The sequence below is a fragment of the Sander vitreus genome, chromosome 20, assembly GCF_031162955.1.
Source record: "Sander vitreus isolate 19-12246 chromosome 20, sanVit1, whole genome shotgun sequence".
Taxonomy (NCBI): Eukaryota; Metazoa; Chordata; class Actinopteri; order Perciformes; family Percidae; genus Sander; species Sander vitreus.
Window position 1 is genome coordinate 28,160,948 of NC_135874.1, and position 14,126 is coordinate 28,175,073.

A 14,126-nucleotide genomic window follows, 5' to 3' on the forward strand; every position below is an offset into this window, starting at 1 on the left:
ACTGACCTTCTCGTTGGCTCTGTCTCGGACCTCCTCCAGCTCTCTGATCAGAGCGTGGACCACCAGCGCCCCCTCCAGCTTCCTCTTGTAATTGTTCAGATCTCCGTGAAACTTGCTCCACCTGGAGGACATATTTTACCGTCACAGAGGAGTGAAGAAACTAGAAAACATTCACACATACGTGGAGTTCGTACATCTGATTTCATATACTGCTCGACGCATATGCAGGACGCAAAAACCAAAAATGACTGTTCTGTTCTGACTAGTCTGGACTTCTTGCCGTGCCAACGTTGTAATAAAGGTTTCCTAAATGCCACGTATATACTTTTGCTGTCAGCTTACTAATTGATTGCGCGTTTTGCGTAGATTTGGACTTGTATAGCCGATGTTTTATTCCACTTTGTTTAAACGGCGAAGTGGAGAGGCCTCGGTCACCTGTTTGGAGCTGGCTGGTGAATGTGACGCCCGTATCGGCCTCGCTGGATGCCCCGGGACTCTGTTTGTGGATCTCCTGATCGCTGTGGATTACTTTTTTCCGTGTCATTGGATTACGGCAAAATACAGATCTTAACGTGTTTGACGTTTTATAGTGTGACTGCTCTTGGTTTCAGCGTTTGGAGAGGAATCCCAACAGACTGGAGGTCCAACACTGAGTGTTCACCGTTACATTTGAGTTGAATGTAAGTGTCGGGGCGTCCCGCCACCGTCTGTCTGCGTTCAGACAGCCGTGCCGTGATTGGATGTCATAAGGGCGGATTGTTAAAATGTTCCAATGTCATTTAAAATCTGCTTTAAAAATAAACATATATGTATATTTAGCATGTTCGTTTTGTCCATATGTGCTCGTGCTGTGTTCCCCAAGTGGTAGGCCAGGTCTCAGCTGCTACAATGAGGTTTTTTTTGTTGCCCCCCCCCCCGGCTCGAATGTCAAACTCCGCCTATGCATTCACATTCTGCAGCAGGGGGTACGTGTCCCCCTAGGGGTACTCTTGAGGACTGCAGGGGGTACGTGTCCTCCTAGGGGTACTCTGGAGGACAGCAGGGGGTACGTGTCCCCCTAGGGGTACTCTTGAGGACTGCAGGGGGCTACGTGTCCCCCTAGCGGTACTCTTGAGGACTGCAGGGGGTACGTGTCCCCCTAGGGGTACTCTTGAGGACTGCAGGGGCTACGTGTCCTCCTAGGGGTACTCTAGAGGACTGCAGGGGGTACGTGTCCCCCTAGGGGTACTCTTGAGGACTGCAGGGGCTACGTGTCCTCCTAGGGGTACTCTGGAGGACAGCAGGGGCTACGTGTCCCCCTAGGGGTACTCTGGAGGACAGCAGGGGGTATGTGTCCTCCTAGGGGTACTCTGGAGGACAGCAGGGGGTACGTGTCCCCCTAGGGGTACTCTGGAGGACAGCAGGGGGTACGTGTCCTCCTAAAGTTTGAGAACCACTGCCCTACGCAGTCCACTTCGCAGAGACCTACTAGGCCATCGGAAAGCAGCCATTGTTTGTTACCTGTCGTTGAGCTGCTGTCTCCTCTGTCGAACAGTCAGCAGTTCTTCGGCGCTCTGTCTCTTCTCCAGTCGGGCTGCCAGTCTGTTGATGGCTGTGATGTGAGCGTCGTCCACCGTCACGTCCTACACATTAATATACTTTCAGTGTATTCATGTGTATATTTATATATGTATCTTGTAGGCATCCTGCTCTAGCATTCTTATATTAGAGACAGGTATTTCAAAATAAAAGCCCTATAGCGTTTCAGTGGATAGAATCTCTTAATTTCATAATAAAGCCTAATAAATGTTCACTGTTGATTAATGTGTGGATTAATTTGTGGATGATTGGATGAGTTGCTTGGTCTCTAAAATGTCAGAAAATTGTGAAAAATGTGGATCAGTTTCCCAAAAAGTCCAAGATGACGTCCTCAAATGCTCCCTCACCCCGTCTCCTTTTCCCCTGAACTCGCCGAGTTTCTTCAGCAGCTGAACTCCGTGTTCATAGTCCTTCCCAAGATCTCCGACATTAATCATCACCTCCTGCAACACACACAGGTCAGAGGCAGACATTACATACAGCGAACACGGCAGAAACACACGGCGAACACGGCAGAAACACACGGCGAACACGGCAGAAACACACGGCGAACACGGCAGAAACACACAGCGAACACGCCAGAAACACACGGCGAACACGCCAGAAACACACAGCGAACACGCCAGAAACACACGGCGAACACGCCAGAAACACACGGCAAACACGCCAGAACACATGGCGAACATGGCGAACACGGCAGAAACACACAGCGAACACGCCAGAAACACACAGCGAACACGCCAGAAACACACGGCGAACACGCCAGAACACATGGCGAACACGGCGAACACGCCAGAAACACACGGCGAACACGGCAGAACACATGGCGAACACGGCGAACACGGCAGAAACACACGGCGAACACGCCAGAACACATGGCGAACACGGCGAACACGCCAGAAACACACGGGAAATGTGCTGTAAACACACGGGAAATGTGCTGTAAACACACAGGAAACATGCTGTAAACACACAGGAAACATGCTGTAAACACACAGGAAACATGCTGTAAACACACAGGAAACGTGCTGTAAACCCTCCAGGCCTCCCCCAGTCTCCTACCTTCTGTCTGATCCAGGCCTCCACCTCTTCCACTTTCTGCAAGAACTCCAGGAAGTCTCTGTTATCTTCCAGGTCTTTCCCTCGGGTGGCCATGGCCTTCTTCAGCTCCTCCCAGTGGAGCTGCAGCGCGGCTGTGCTCCTCTTCACCTCCTTGGACCTAGGGTGTCGAAGGGAAACCAGCTCCTCTCCGGCCTGGAGGCACAACAACAACAAGACGACAGTCTGCACCCTGGACTTTGAAGCCAAGTTCTTTTATTGTATAATTCTGTTAAACAAGTACACACAGTTGTCCAGTGTATCCCCTCCCCCAAACCTCATCTAACAGCCGGGACTTTAACACACACACACAGTCTGGAGTTTAAAAAAGATACAAGTCAGGTTAAAGGTGCTGTAGGTAGGATTGTGCAGATCCAGGACTTAGCCAAAAAATGTGAACATTGACAACTTTCTCTTTCCGCTAAAGCCCAAACGGTCTCCTAAGCCCCTCCCCCCACAAAGGAGCATGAATGTGTGTGCATGAGCAGTGATTGACACGCAGTTAGACACCCCCCCCCTGGCCCTGATTGGTGCATCTGAACAGTTAGACACCCCCCCTGGCCCTGATTGGTGCATCTGAACAGTTAGACACCCCCCTGGCCCTGATTGGTGCATCTGAACAGTTAGACACCCCCCTGGCCCTGATTGGTGCATCTGAACAGTTAGACACCCCCTGGCCCTGATTGGTGCATCTGAACAGTTAGACATCCCCCCTGGCCCTGATTGGTGCATCTGAACAGTTAGACACCCCCCCTGGCATAGGCGCGGGAAGTAGGTGTGCTAACCCCCTGTTAGCAAGCTGCAATGACAATAAAATGATCGCTTATGAATATCTCTGGTTGTTGTTTCTGTTCCACGACATTTTGTACGTCATGTTTGGGGTGTGGGATGAAGAGAGGGCTTTTCACTGAGGTGGAACAGCTGATCCACTTGTGCCTCTGTTTACCAGAGTCTACGGCTGGCTCCGAAAGGTCTTTCTCAGCTCTTCGCCGCCTAAAACCCTGGCTCCGTAGCACTATCACTCAGAGTAGACCTTCACATATCGCACTGCTGCACGTCCACAAAGACATTTTGGATGATCTGATATTCAGGGTCTCATGGCAGAGTTAATCAGCCAAACTCCAGAGTGCAAATGTACGTTTGGTGTACCGAAATCATCATAAGGTAGAGACACGGTGTCTAATGTCTGCGTGTTTTTCCTGCCGCCGATGGTAGCCTATATTTAGCCTAGTATGACTGTGATTTACGGTATGTATGCCTATTAAGAAACAAATAGTCTGTAACTTTTATTTGTCACATACTTCGCTGTTTGTTCTGAGTTCGCTGTGCAGTACGCACCGTAAGCTCAGCTGTACTTCATGGAGGGGAGGGGAGAGACAGAGGTAGAGTGGTCTGCACCGCTCTCCAGGCTGTAGGTGGAGCCAGAGGAGCTGGATTGTTTTTTAAATGACCAGCTTCATGTAGATCTACTGGAACATAGGGTCAGTTTCAGCAGATATGACAGAACGGGAGTTTTAGAAGGCTTACCTGCTGCACCTTTAAGCCCAAAGACTCGCTTTCAGCTACTTGCAACACGGCGGTCTTAGGCTTAGGAGACCGTTTTGGGCTTTAGCAGAAAGGGGGGAGGGTCTGAGAAGTTGTCGATGTTCAAAGTTTTGGGCTAAGTCCTGGATCTTCGCAATCCTTTACCTTAACCTTTAAGAGAACATGTGATCTCACCCGCAGCACGGAGCTGATGATCTCTCTGTGCGCCAGGATCTCGGCCTCAAACACCTGATGTTTCTGGAGAAGCTTCATCTTGGCCTGCAGGTTGCTGAGGTCGGCTTTACCGTCCTCCGCCATCTTCTGCCTCCGCTCAGACACCCACTCCTCGGCCTGAAACACAAAACTCATGCAGGGAATCGCTTCAAACACACAGACACAAAGTCTTCTTTGATTTCCTGGCTACCTCATTGCCTCCTCTCTCTTTCCTTTCTTTACTCCTTGGTTGGTTTGTAATGGCAAATATTACCTTTTAACATGATCTGAATTATATTCTTCTACATTTTGTGTTTAACTTAGAATATTCTCCATGTGGAACGGCTGAAATCGTAAACCTAGGAGACACCTGAAGCTATTTTCTTTTGGGGCTTCTTTTAGCCTTCGGTTTTAAACTTTAGAAGATAAGGGTCAAATTGGTAACCATAAACAGTGTGAACGGGGTCTCTTAGACACATTCATCCTGTCCCTGGCAGCTGAGATTAACAGGTGTTATGTCTTGTGTTAAAACCGGAGCAAATGTATAGAGATTTCAAACTGTTTATGGTGTTTTGTTTAACTGTTTGCTCCTGCTAAGAAACTTTAGGAGGAGGAGTGTGTTTGACTGCTCTTTTCGTATATATTGTCCACTGATTTTCTGCTTGCCAGAAGACACTTTCCTCTGTGCTGATTGTACTGGCGAAACCGTGTTCTCTGTATTTGCAAATAGAAATAAATATTCAAAGACCAAACTTTGGTTTACATTCTCAGATAGTCTCTATTTGTTTAATCTTTTCCTGCTGCAAACGAGAAAAGTTTCCACGACAGGTTATATATTCTAGTCTGTTGACTATGTGTTGAGGATGTCAGAAACGTTGACAAAAGGGGTTGGTGATGTAATGTGATGGATGCTGATGTTGTTGTTGTTGACGATGGTCATTGTTGATTATATTGTGGCAACTTTGTAGGCTGATATGCACTTTTTCCTACAGTATGTAGGTTACTTTGACGCTGCTATCCGTGCACCTTGTACTGGTATGTATTTGTCCTCGTACTGTTACGGTTATGCTTGTTACTAACCTAGCTCTGGGGAGCTTATTCCCCGGAGTCCTTCTGTTTTTTTTCGCCCAGCATATTTCCTTGGATTAGGATGGCACCAAGATCTTGGTTGCAGCTGTCGTGGTGGTCCTGCTGCACTCCCTGCTACACCCTGCTACGCTCTGCGGTGCCCTGCTACACCCTGCTACACCCTGCTACGCTCTGCAGTGCCCTGCTACACCCTGCTACGCTCTGCAGTGCCCTGCTACACCCTGCTATGCTCTGCGGTTACATGCTACACCCTGCTATGCTCTGCGGTTCCATGCTACACCCTGCTACACCCTGTTATGCTCTGCGGTGCCCTGCTACACCCTGCTACGCTCTGCGGTGCCCTGCTACACCCTGCTACGCTCTGCGGTGCCCTGCCGCGTCCTGCTACGCTCTGCGGTGCCCTGCTGCGTCCTGCTATGCTCTGCGGTGCCCTGCTGCGTCCTGCTATGCTCTGCGGTGCCCTGCTGCGTCCTGCTATGCTCTGCCGTGTCACGCTACCTGTAACGCCCTTCAGTGCCCTGCTATGACATTAACTAATCAGTCCTTCCAGAAAAATGCTGAGTTTTTTTGTGATTGTTTTGGGCTAAAATCCTTAATTATGCGTCACGTTTTCTTGGCATGGAATATGCGGGATATTTATGCGATGTTATGAGATGAAATTGTGGGAACTTGCAAAAGCTGTGATGTCATCGTGGCTTCATCGCAGGGTTTGCAGCTTTTAGATGGCGTTCACGTCGCGTAATGACGTCACTTCATACGTTCTCATGTCAACAGGGGAGAACGGCTGCTCTTGTGTGACGTAAACACAACATTTTTCATCTTTCTGCTAAGATATTTGGGACTTTTTAGCAACGAAAATGCGGGATTATGACATCATGCAAGCCCCGCATATTTTGCGTGGAAATCGGCAATTTATGCGGAGAAAGTGCGGCGTATTTACCATTAGTACTACCATTTGTAGTCATAGATCCATTTTCTTTATTGTGACCATTGTTGCCGCTGTTCATCACCCCCCCCCCCAACCAGCACCGTCAGACACCTCCTACCAGACACCTGTCCCAGGTTTCTTCCTAAAAGGATGGTTTTCCTCACCACTGTCACAGTACATGCCCGCTCTTGGGGGAATTACTGGAATTGTTGGGTCTTTGTAAATTATAGAGTGTGGTCTAGACCTACTCTATCTGTAAAGTGTCTTGAGATAACTCCTGTTATGATTTCATACTATAGATACAATTGATTTGAACTGAATTACAGTTGGGTTCCAGTTGGACGTGTGTATATACTATGTGTATATATTATACTTGCTGCACACCTAATCGCCCTTCGGGGACACAAATACAGTTGAAGAAGCCGACGTGTTGTACCAGAAAACTAAAGACTTGTCTCAGAAATGAGCCACCATTGTTCCTTGGTGTCATTTCATTTTGGTCACGCTTTATTCATTTAAAAACATCCTTAAAAACTCTGTGTATTTTAATGTTTTTTTATGAATTTAGTCCACTTTTTATAGCATTTATCATCATTTTATTCTTTTCTACGTATCTATTCACTATGTTTAAATCAGAAAAAGATGCATATTTGTTGTGTTGTATTATGTACACCAACTGTGTTCCCATTGAAAAACTTTATTTTTTGTGTGTATTATTAATTTCTACTTTGTCTTTTGAGCCGAGCAGCATTGGGAATTGCATCGTAGACGGATGGAGAGACTCTGACTGATTGGTCAGTTAGTTACCTCAGCAACGTCTCGGTTGAAGATGCACAGCATCCTGGAGAGCTCCAGCTCCTCCCTGCGTTTGACGGACAGCTCCTTGATCCTGTCCCGTCGCTGGAGGAGGGCGTTGAGTTTGGTTCTGACCCGTCCACTCTTCTCTCTGCTCAGCTGCTTCTTCAGCCGCTCGGACAGATCCTTCAGAGAGGACAGCTGCAGCAAACACAGCGAGGGAGGGAGGATTCAAATCAACATTCAAAAAAGTAATGAGTAGAGTACTAAAGTAAAGGCCATGAGGCCGTTACCCACCAGGGATGTATGTTTTTTTCCGTGCCATTAATTCTAATTCACAAGTCAATGTTTAAGAACTGTTGTTTTTGTCACCAACACTTAAATGTGTATTCTTAAAGCTCCCATATTCTGCTCATTTTCAGGTTCATACTTGTATTTTGAGGTTGTACCAGAATAGGTTTACATATATATATTTTTGTTGTACTGCTCATTGCTGCAGCTCCTCTTTTCACCCTGTGTTCAGGTCTCTGTTTTAGCTACAGAGTGAGACCTCTCACTGCTGGAACATCTTTGTTGGCAGTCGCACATGCTCAGTAGCTAGGTAAGGACTACACGCTCAGTAGCTAGGTAAGGACTACATGCTCAGTAGCTAGGTAAGGACTACATGCTCAGTAGCTAGGTAAGGACTACATGCTCAGTAGCTAGGTAAGGACTATATGCTCAGTAGCTAGGTAAGGACTATATGCTCAGTAGCTAGGTAAGGACTACATGATCAGTAGCTAGGTAAGGACTACACGCTCAGTAGCTAGGTAAGGACTACATGCTCAGTAGCTAGGTAAGGACTACATGCTCAGTAGCTAGGTAAGGACTACATGCTCAGTAGCTAGGTAAGGACTACATGCTCAGTAGCTAGGTAAGGACTACATGCTCAGTAGCTAGGTAAGGACTATATGCTCAGTAGCTAGGTAAGGACTACATGAGCTAGCTAGCTGTTTCTCCAACTTCAGTAGTACAAGGCAGGATTAGCCGGGAGACTTCTACTAAACGAGGGCGCACTTCCAACATTGTGTGGAATACCTGCAGAACAGGGACATGTTAGCATGCTAGCGGTTAGCCCGGCGTTTCGGCTAGTTACGTAGAAAGCCGTGCAGATGTTGACCAGCTCACCCGGAGACTGAAGGCAGGACACATTCAGAAACCGTATCTCACTCAGAACAGCATGGATGCTTTTTTCCCCAAGTTTGTATGCGTGTGGAAGCACCAGAGACACAAAATAACTCCCCAAATCCCAGAAAAAGTGATCATAATAATATATAATATGGGCACTTTAACAAGTTCAAGTATCCTGTACAGTAGTGTTTCTCAAACCTTTGTCAACAAAGTTCCCTCTTTGAATTGTGATTTTAAGACGAGTACCCCATGACCAGCTACAATCATTGTTGGTAGAAAAAACTATAGCCTCTATAAAGAGGAAGAACACAGCGATGTCAGCGATAGATTAACTAAACAACAGCCTTGTAACGGAAGAATATTTAGATGCTGATGAAAAAAGGAGACAAAAGCTTTTTTTTAAATGACAAAACTTCGAAAAAAGCAACAAAAACTTAGAGAAAAGACGGTAGAAGAAAGGAAACCAGGCAACAATAGGTCGAGAAAACTCACACAAAACAATCAAAAAGGCGCCAAACTTCGAAAAATGTTATAAAAACTTTGAAAAAAGCGGATATACAAATGAAGAGGAACAATGGTCTGGTACAACATCTCTAACTGCAAAACATTTAGCAAAAAGTCTCCTGTACCCCCTGCAGTCCCCCAAAGTACCCCTAGGGGGACACATACCCCCTGTAGTCCCCCAAAATACCCCTAGAAGGACACGTACCCCCTGCAGTCCCCCAAAGTACCCCTAGGGGGACACATACCCCCTGCAGTCCCTCCCAGAAATACCCCTAGAAGGACACGTACCCCCTGCAGTCCCCCAAAGTACCCCTAGGGGGACACATACCCCCTGTAGTCCCCCAAAATACCCCTAGAAGGACACGTACCCCCTGCAGTCCCCCAAAGTACCCCTAGGGGGACACGTACCCCCTGCAGTCCTCCAGAGTACACTAGGGGGACACGTACCCCCTGCAGTCCCCCAAAGTACCCCTAGATGGACACGTACCCCCTGCAGTCCTCCAAAGTACCCCTAGGGGGACACGTACCCCCTGCAGTCCCCCAAAGTACCCCTACAAGGACACGTACCCCCTGCAGTCCCCCAAAGTACCCCTAGGGGGACACGTACCCCCTGCAGTCCTCCAGAGTACACTAGAGGGACACGTACCCCCTGCAGTCCTCCAAAGTACCCCTAGGGGTACATGTACCCCCTGCAGTCCTCCAGAGTACACTAGAGGGTACACGTACCCCCTGCAGTCCTCCAGAGTACACTAGATGGACACGTACCCCCTGCAGTCCTCCAGAGTACCCCTAGGGGGACACGTACCCCCTGCAGTCCTCCAAAGTACCCCTAGAGGGACACGTACCCCCTGCAGTCCCCTAAAGTACCCCTAGGTGGACACATACCACCTGCAGTCCCCCTAAAGTACCCCTAGGGGGACACGTACCCCCTGCAGTCCTCCAAAGTACCCCTAGGGGGACACGTACCCCCTGCAGTCCCCCAAAGTACCCCTACAAGGACACGTACCCCCTGCAGTCCTCCAAAGTACCCCTAGGGGGACACGTACTCCCTGCAGTCCCCCAAAGTACCCCTAGGGGGACACGTACCCCCTGCAGTCCTCCATTTGAGAAACACTGCTGTACAGTATTTCACCTTTGTGAGGCAAAGTTAATAGTCTGGTAAGAAGCATGTGTTGCTAGTGGATTTAGAACTCTGCCTGCCGGTGGCAGGTGGCCAAAAAAGTTAACTTCAGGCCATCTTTACACCCTTTCAAAATAAAGTTCCACCATAAGAACATACCTTGTCCTCCTGCGAGCTGAGCAGCTTCTCAAAAGCTTCGTGGCGTTTGATCAAACCCTCTGTCTCGTCGACTGTGTTTCCCAGAGTGCTGTTCTGCAGCAGGATCTGTGAAGAGATTTAACCAGCGATCAGCGACACTGACTGTGATGTTTCTCACCAACACAAAGCGGTGTTTTCCTGATGTTTGGGGAAGACTTTAGGGCCCTATTTTAACGATCTCAGCGCACGTCTAAACACACCTGGCGCAGGTGTGTTTAGACGTGTCCAAATCCACTTTTGCTAGTTTGACGGTGGAGAAAAGGGTCCGTGTGCCAGGCGCGTGGTTCTAAAGGGTTGACCTTAGTGTCTTCATTAATCAGAGGTGTGTTTTGGGCGTAACATGCAATCAACCAATCAGAGATCATCTCCCATTCCCTTTAAAAGCCAGGCGCGTTTGGACCTTGGAGCATTGCTGTTATGATGGAGGATTTGCACCGTAATATTATTTGTAATCTTCTGCATGTGTGTGTGCTGCTGTGCGTCCCTGTGTGTGTAACAAGCATAGTGTGCACGTGCTGTGCACGAGCCTAGGAGCATTTTACTAATGCTCTGTTAAAATAACAATGAAATGCTGCGTTATTGACTTTAGACCAGGTTTTTGTTGGTCAATGGTGCCATCACTTCCCACTGCCTCAAGATAGCAATACTCCCAGAATGCACCTGAACACACCTCCCTGTAAGACCTGCACACCCAGAATGCACCTGAACACACCTCCCTGTAAGACCAGCACGCCCAGAATGCACCTGAACACACCTCCCTGTAAGACCTGCACACCCAGAATGCACCTGAACACACCTCCCTGTAAGACCAGCACGCCCAGAATGCACCTGAACACACCTCCCTGTAAGACCAGCACGCCCAGAATGCACCTGAACACACCTCCCTGTAAGACCAGCACGCCCAGAATGCACCTGAACACACCTCCCTGTAAGACCAGCACGCCCATGGGCGCGAAAATGGGCCAAGGTGCATTTGCTGTTTAAACGACGCAGGTGCTGGACGGGAAACTGACAACTGCGTCAGTCTTAAACTAGCAAAGACACTTGGGTCAGGCTTTGCGCTGCGCCGGCTGCAAGATAAGGCCCTAGGTGTGCATATGTGGTGGGGGACGTGTAATTACATTTTTCGAGATGTGCACTTCAGGCTACAGCGTAGGGTCAGTGTCTCCACGTACCTACAGTATGTACGAAGCCACGGCGTAGATTTTACACGGAAGCATAAATCACGCTTTAGCCTCATAATAGTAGGGAAAACCCTGCAAAGGATGGGTTTACCTCCTGAGAGCTGGACGTTTTGTCCATGCTGTTAACGTCTCTGTAGAAGACCTGCTCCAGGTGAACGCTTTCTAACCAGCTCTGTTTCTGGTTCCACTGCTCCTCCAGTTTGTCTCGCTCCGCCTGAAGGGACTCCAGCTTCTCCGCCACCTGCATGGGAGGAAACAATGTTTACACTAGTGTCTTTTTTTTTTTTAAAGGTCCCATGACATGGTGCTCTTTGGATGCTTTTATATAGGCCTTAGTGGTCCCCTAATACTGTATCTGAAGTCTCTTTTATATAGACCTTAGTGGTCCCCTAATACTGTATCTGAAGTCTCTTTTATATAGACCTTAGTGGTCCCCTAATACTGTATCTGAAGTCTCTTTTATATAGACCTTAGTGGTCCCCTAATACTGTATCTGAAGTCTCTTTTATATAGACCTTAGTGGTCCCCTAATACTGTATCTGAAGTCTCTTTTATATAGACCTCAGTGGTCCCCTAATACTGTATCTGAAGTCTCTTTATATAGACCTTAGTGGTCCCCTAATACTGTATCTGAAGTCTCTTTTATATAGATCTCAGTGGTCCCCTAATACTGTATCTGAAGTCTCTTTTATATAGATCTCAGTGGTCCCCTAATACTGTATCTGAAGTCTCTTTTATATAGATCTCAGTGGTCCCCTAATACTGTATCTGAAGTCTCTTTTATATAGATCTCAGTGGTCCCCTAATACTGTATCTGAGGCCTTGACCAACTGCCACTTTGCTTGTTTGAAAGCCATGATGTCTCTCTGTCTCTCTCATGGGGGGGGCCAAATGCTCTGGTTGGGCAAAGCAGAGAAAGGGGAGGTAACCTTTCCCCTTATGACGTCATAAAGGGAAGATTCCAGATCGACCCATCTGAGCTTTCATTTTCTCAAAGGCAGAGCAGGATACCCAGGGCTCGGTTTACACCTATCACCATTTCTAGCCACTGGGGGGCCATAGGCAGGCTGGGGGAGCTCACATTAATGTTAAAAAAAACCTCATAAAGTGAAATGTTGATGCCATGGGATCTTTAAGCAGCCAGTGTCTGTTTTACAAAAAATTATACAAAAATGATCATTCACTCCAATATCGTGAATCATATCGCAATATCAGTCAAATTAATCGCAGTTAGATATTTTCCTCATATCGTGCAGCCCTAATATTTGGTACCCCTTAAAATCACACGTGACCCCAACCTGGCTCCTCCATTTGAAATGGTCTAGAATCGCCGCTGGCGCCCAACACAGCCAGTCCTTTCAGGCCTCACCTCCTTCCTGTTCGTCCTGTCCTGCATCTGCAGCTCCTCCCCTATGTCCCGAGCCTGTTGGTACGTCTCCTGCCTGGCCTCCATCTCGGCCCACAGCTGCTGGTGCTGGGCCAGCTGCAGGTCCGCGGTCGCCACGTCGCTGATGCTCTCCTCAGCCGTCATCGCACCAATCAGCTGGCTGCACCAGAGGAAGTAATCCTGCGCCTGGAAAACACAAACAGTGCATCTCATGTCGCTTAAATTGCATCCGCGACTCCTCCACTTGCCTCCCTTCCTCACATCTTACTCCGTCCCACTGAGAACGCACGGGAGAAATGCAAGGAAATAATGGGAGAGGAAACAAGCAAATGTGTTTTAGAGGGATGAGACGTCCATTCCTCTGATGCGTCACGTGAAGTTTAGCAACTCCTCCAGCTGCACGGCTTCCAGGAAGGCTGCTCTCTGTATCCTCGATCATAGCTCCTCGATGCTCGCTCCTCGAGGTAGAAATAAGGGTTTTAACCCTCTTGTTGTTGTCGGGTCAAACCCATTTTCAAAAGGTTTATATATCGGTTTCTTTCAACCCATTTTTAAAACAAAGTAACGTGGATGGTTCCCTACGACGCTCTTGACAAGTTAAATAAATGATCAGTTCACTACTTTCATTGGATTTGGGTGTTTTATAAAATGTTATAGCATGTAAAGAAATATTGATAAAAGAACGTTGAAAAACGTAGGAAAATAATGTCGAAAAAACGTGGCAAAAACGTCAGGATAATCTTCAAAAACGTCCGGAAAAGAGACAACAACAAAAAAGTCAACAAAGTGCAGAAAAATACTGACAGAAACTTGACAGAAAAGTGACAAAACTGTTGAAAAAGACGACCAAAAAGTTGAAAAACAAAACGTTGCATCATGGTCGACGGGGAAGACACCATGAGGGTTGAGAAGGCCTTCACCAAGGAGGGACAGAACCACTTCTGTTTCAGCTGAGGACCGAAGAGCTGTCAGATAATAGGCATGAGATGTACCCAATGACTGGAAATGAGAAGTGAGCAGCATGGAGGGATTATTCATGTTTAAATGTCCCTCAAACAGTTTGAACCCCTCCCCTCTGGCAGGAGGCTGGAGGTCCATCAGAACCACAACCTCACGCCTTCTTACCCTCAGCTGTCAGCCTCACCAACAAGGCCCTGGACCCCCACAGACACTTTCTTATGTCTGTTTGTGTATGTCTGCACCAATCACCAAGGCCAATTCCATGTAGGGTTAACTACTGTGGCAATAATGCTGCGTTCCAGGTATCCTGTAACTCGTGTTTTCACAACCTTCTACCGGTGAAAGAGTCCTGGGACGGCAGTCAAACCCATAACTTAC

General features: G+C 47.8%; 1 protein-coding gene across 1 annotated transcript in view; it reads right to left on the reverse strand.

Moving 5' to 3' along the window:
* sptbn5 (spectrin, beta, non-erythrocytic 5) overlaps window positions 1-14,126 on the reverse strand; it is a 127,115-nt gene that overhangs the window by 48,901 nt on the left and 64,088 nt on the right. Inside the window, exons 42-50 of the mRNA XM_078278176.1 lie at window positions 12,771-12,974; window positions 11,493-11,642; window positions 10,179-10,283; window positions 7,238-7,426; window positions 4,396-4,551; window positions 2,641-2,832; window positions 1,926-2,021; window positions 1,501-1,622; window positions 7-121 (exon numbers count right to left, since the gene is read on the reverse strand). Coding sequence (XP_078134302.1) covers window positions 7-121; window positions 1,501-1,622; window positions 1,926-2,021; window positions 2,641-2,832; window positions 4,396-4,551; window positions 7,238-7,426; window positions 10,179-10,283; window positions 11,493-11,642; window positions 12,771-12,974 — 1,329 coding nt within the window. The remainder of the gene's footprint in view (window positions 1-6; window positions 122-1,500; window positions 1,623-1,925; window positions 2,022-2,640; window positions 2,833-4,395; window positions 4,552-7,237; window positions 7,427-10,178; window positions 10,284-11,492; window positions 11,643-12,770; window positions 12,975-14,126) is intronic.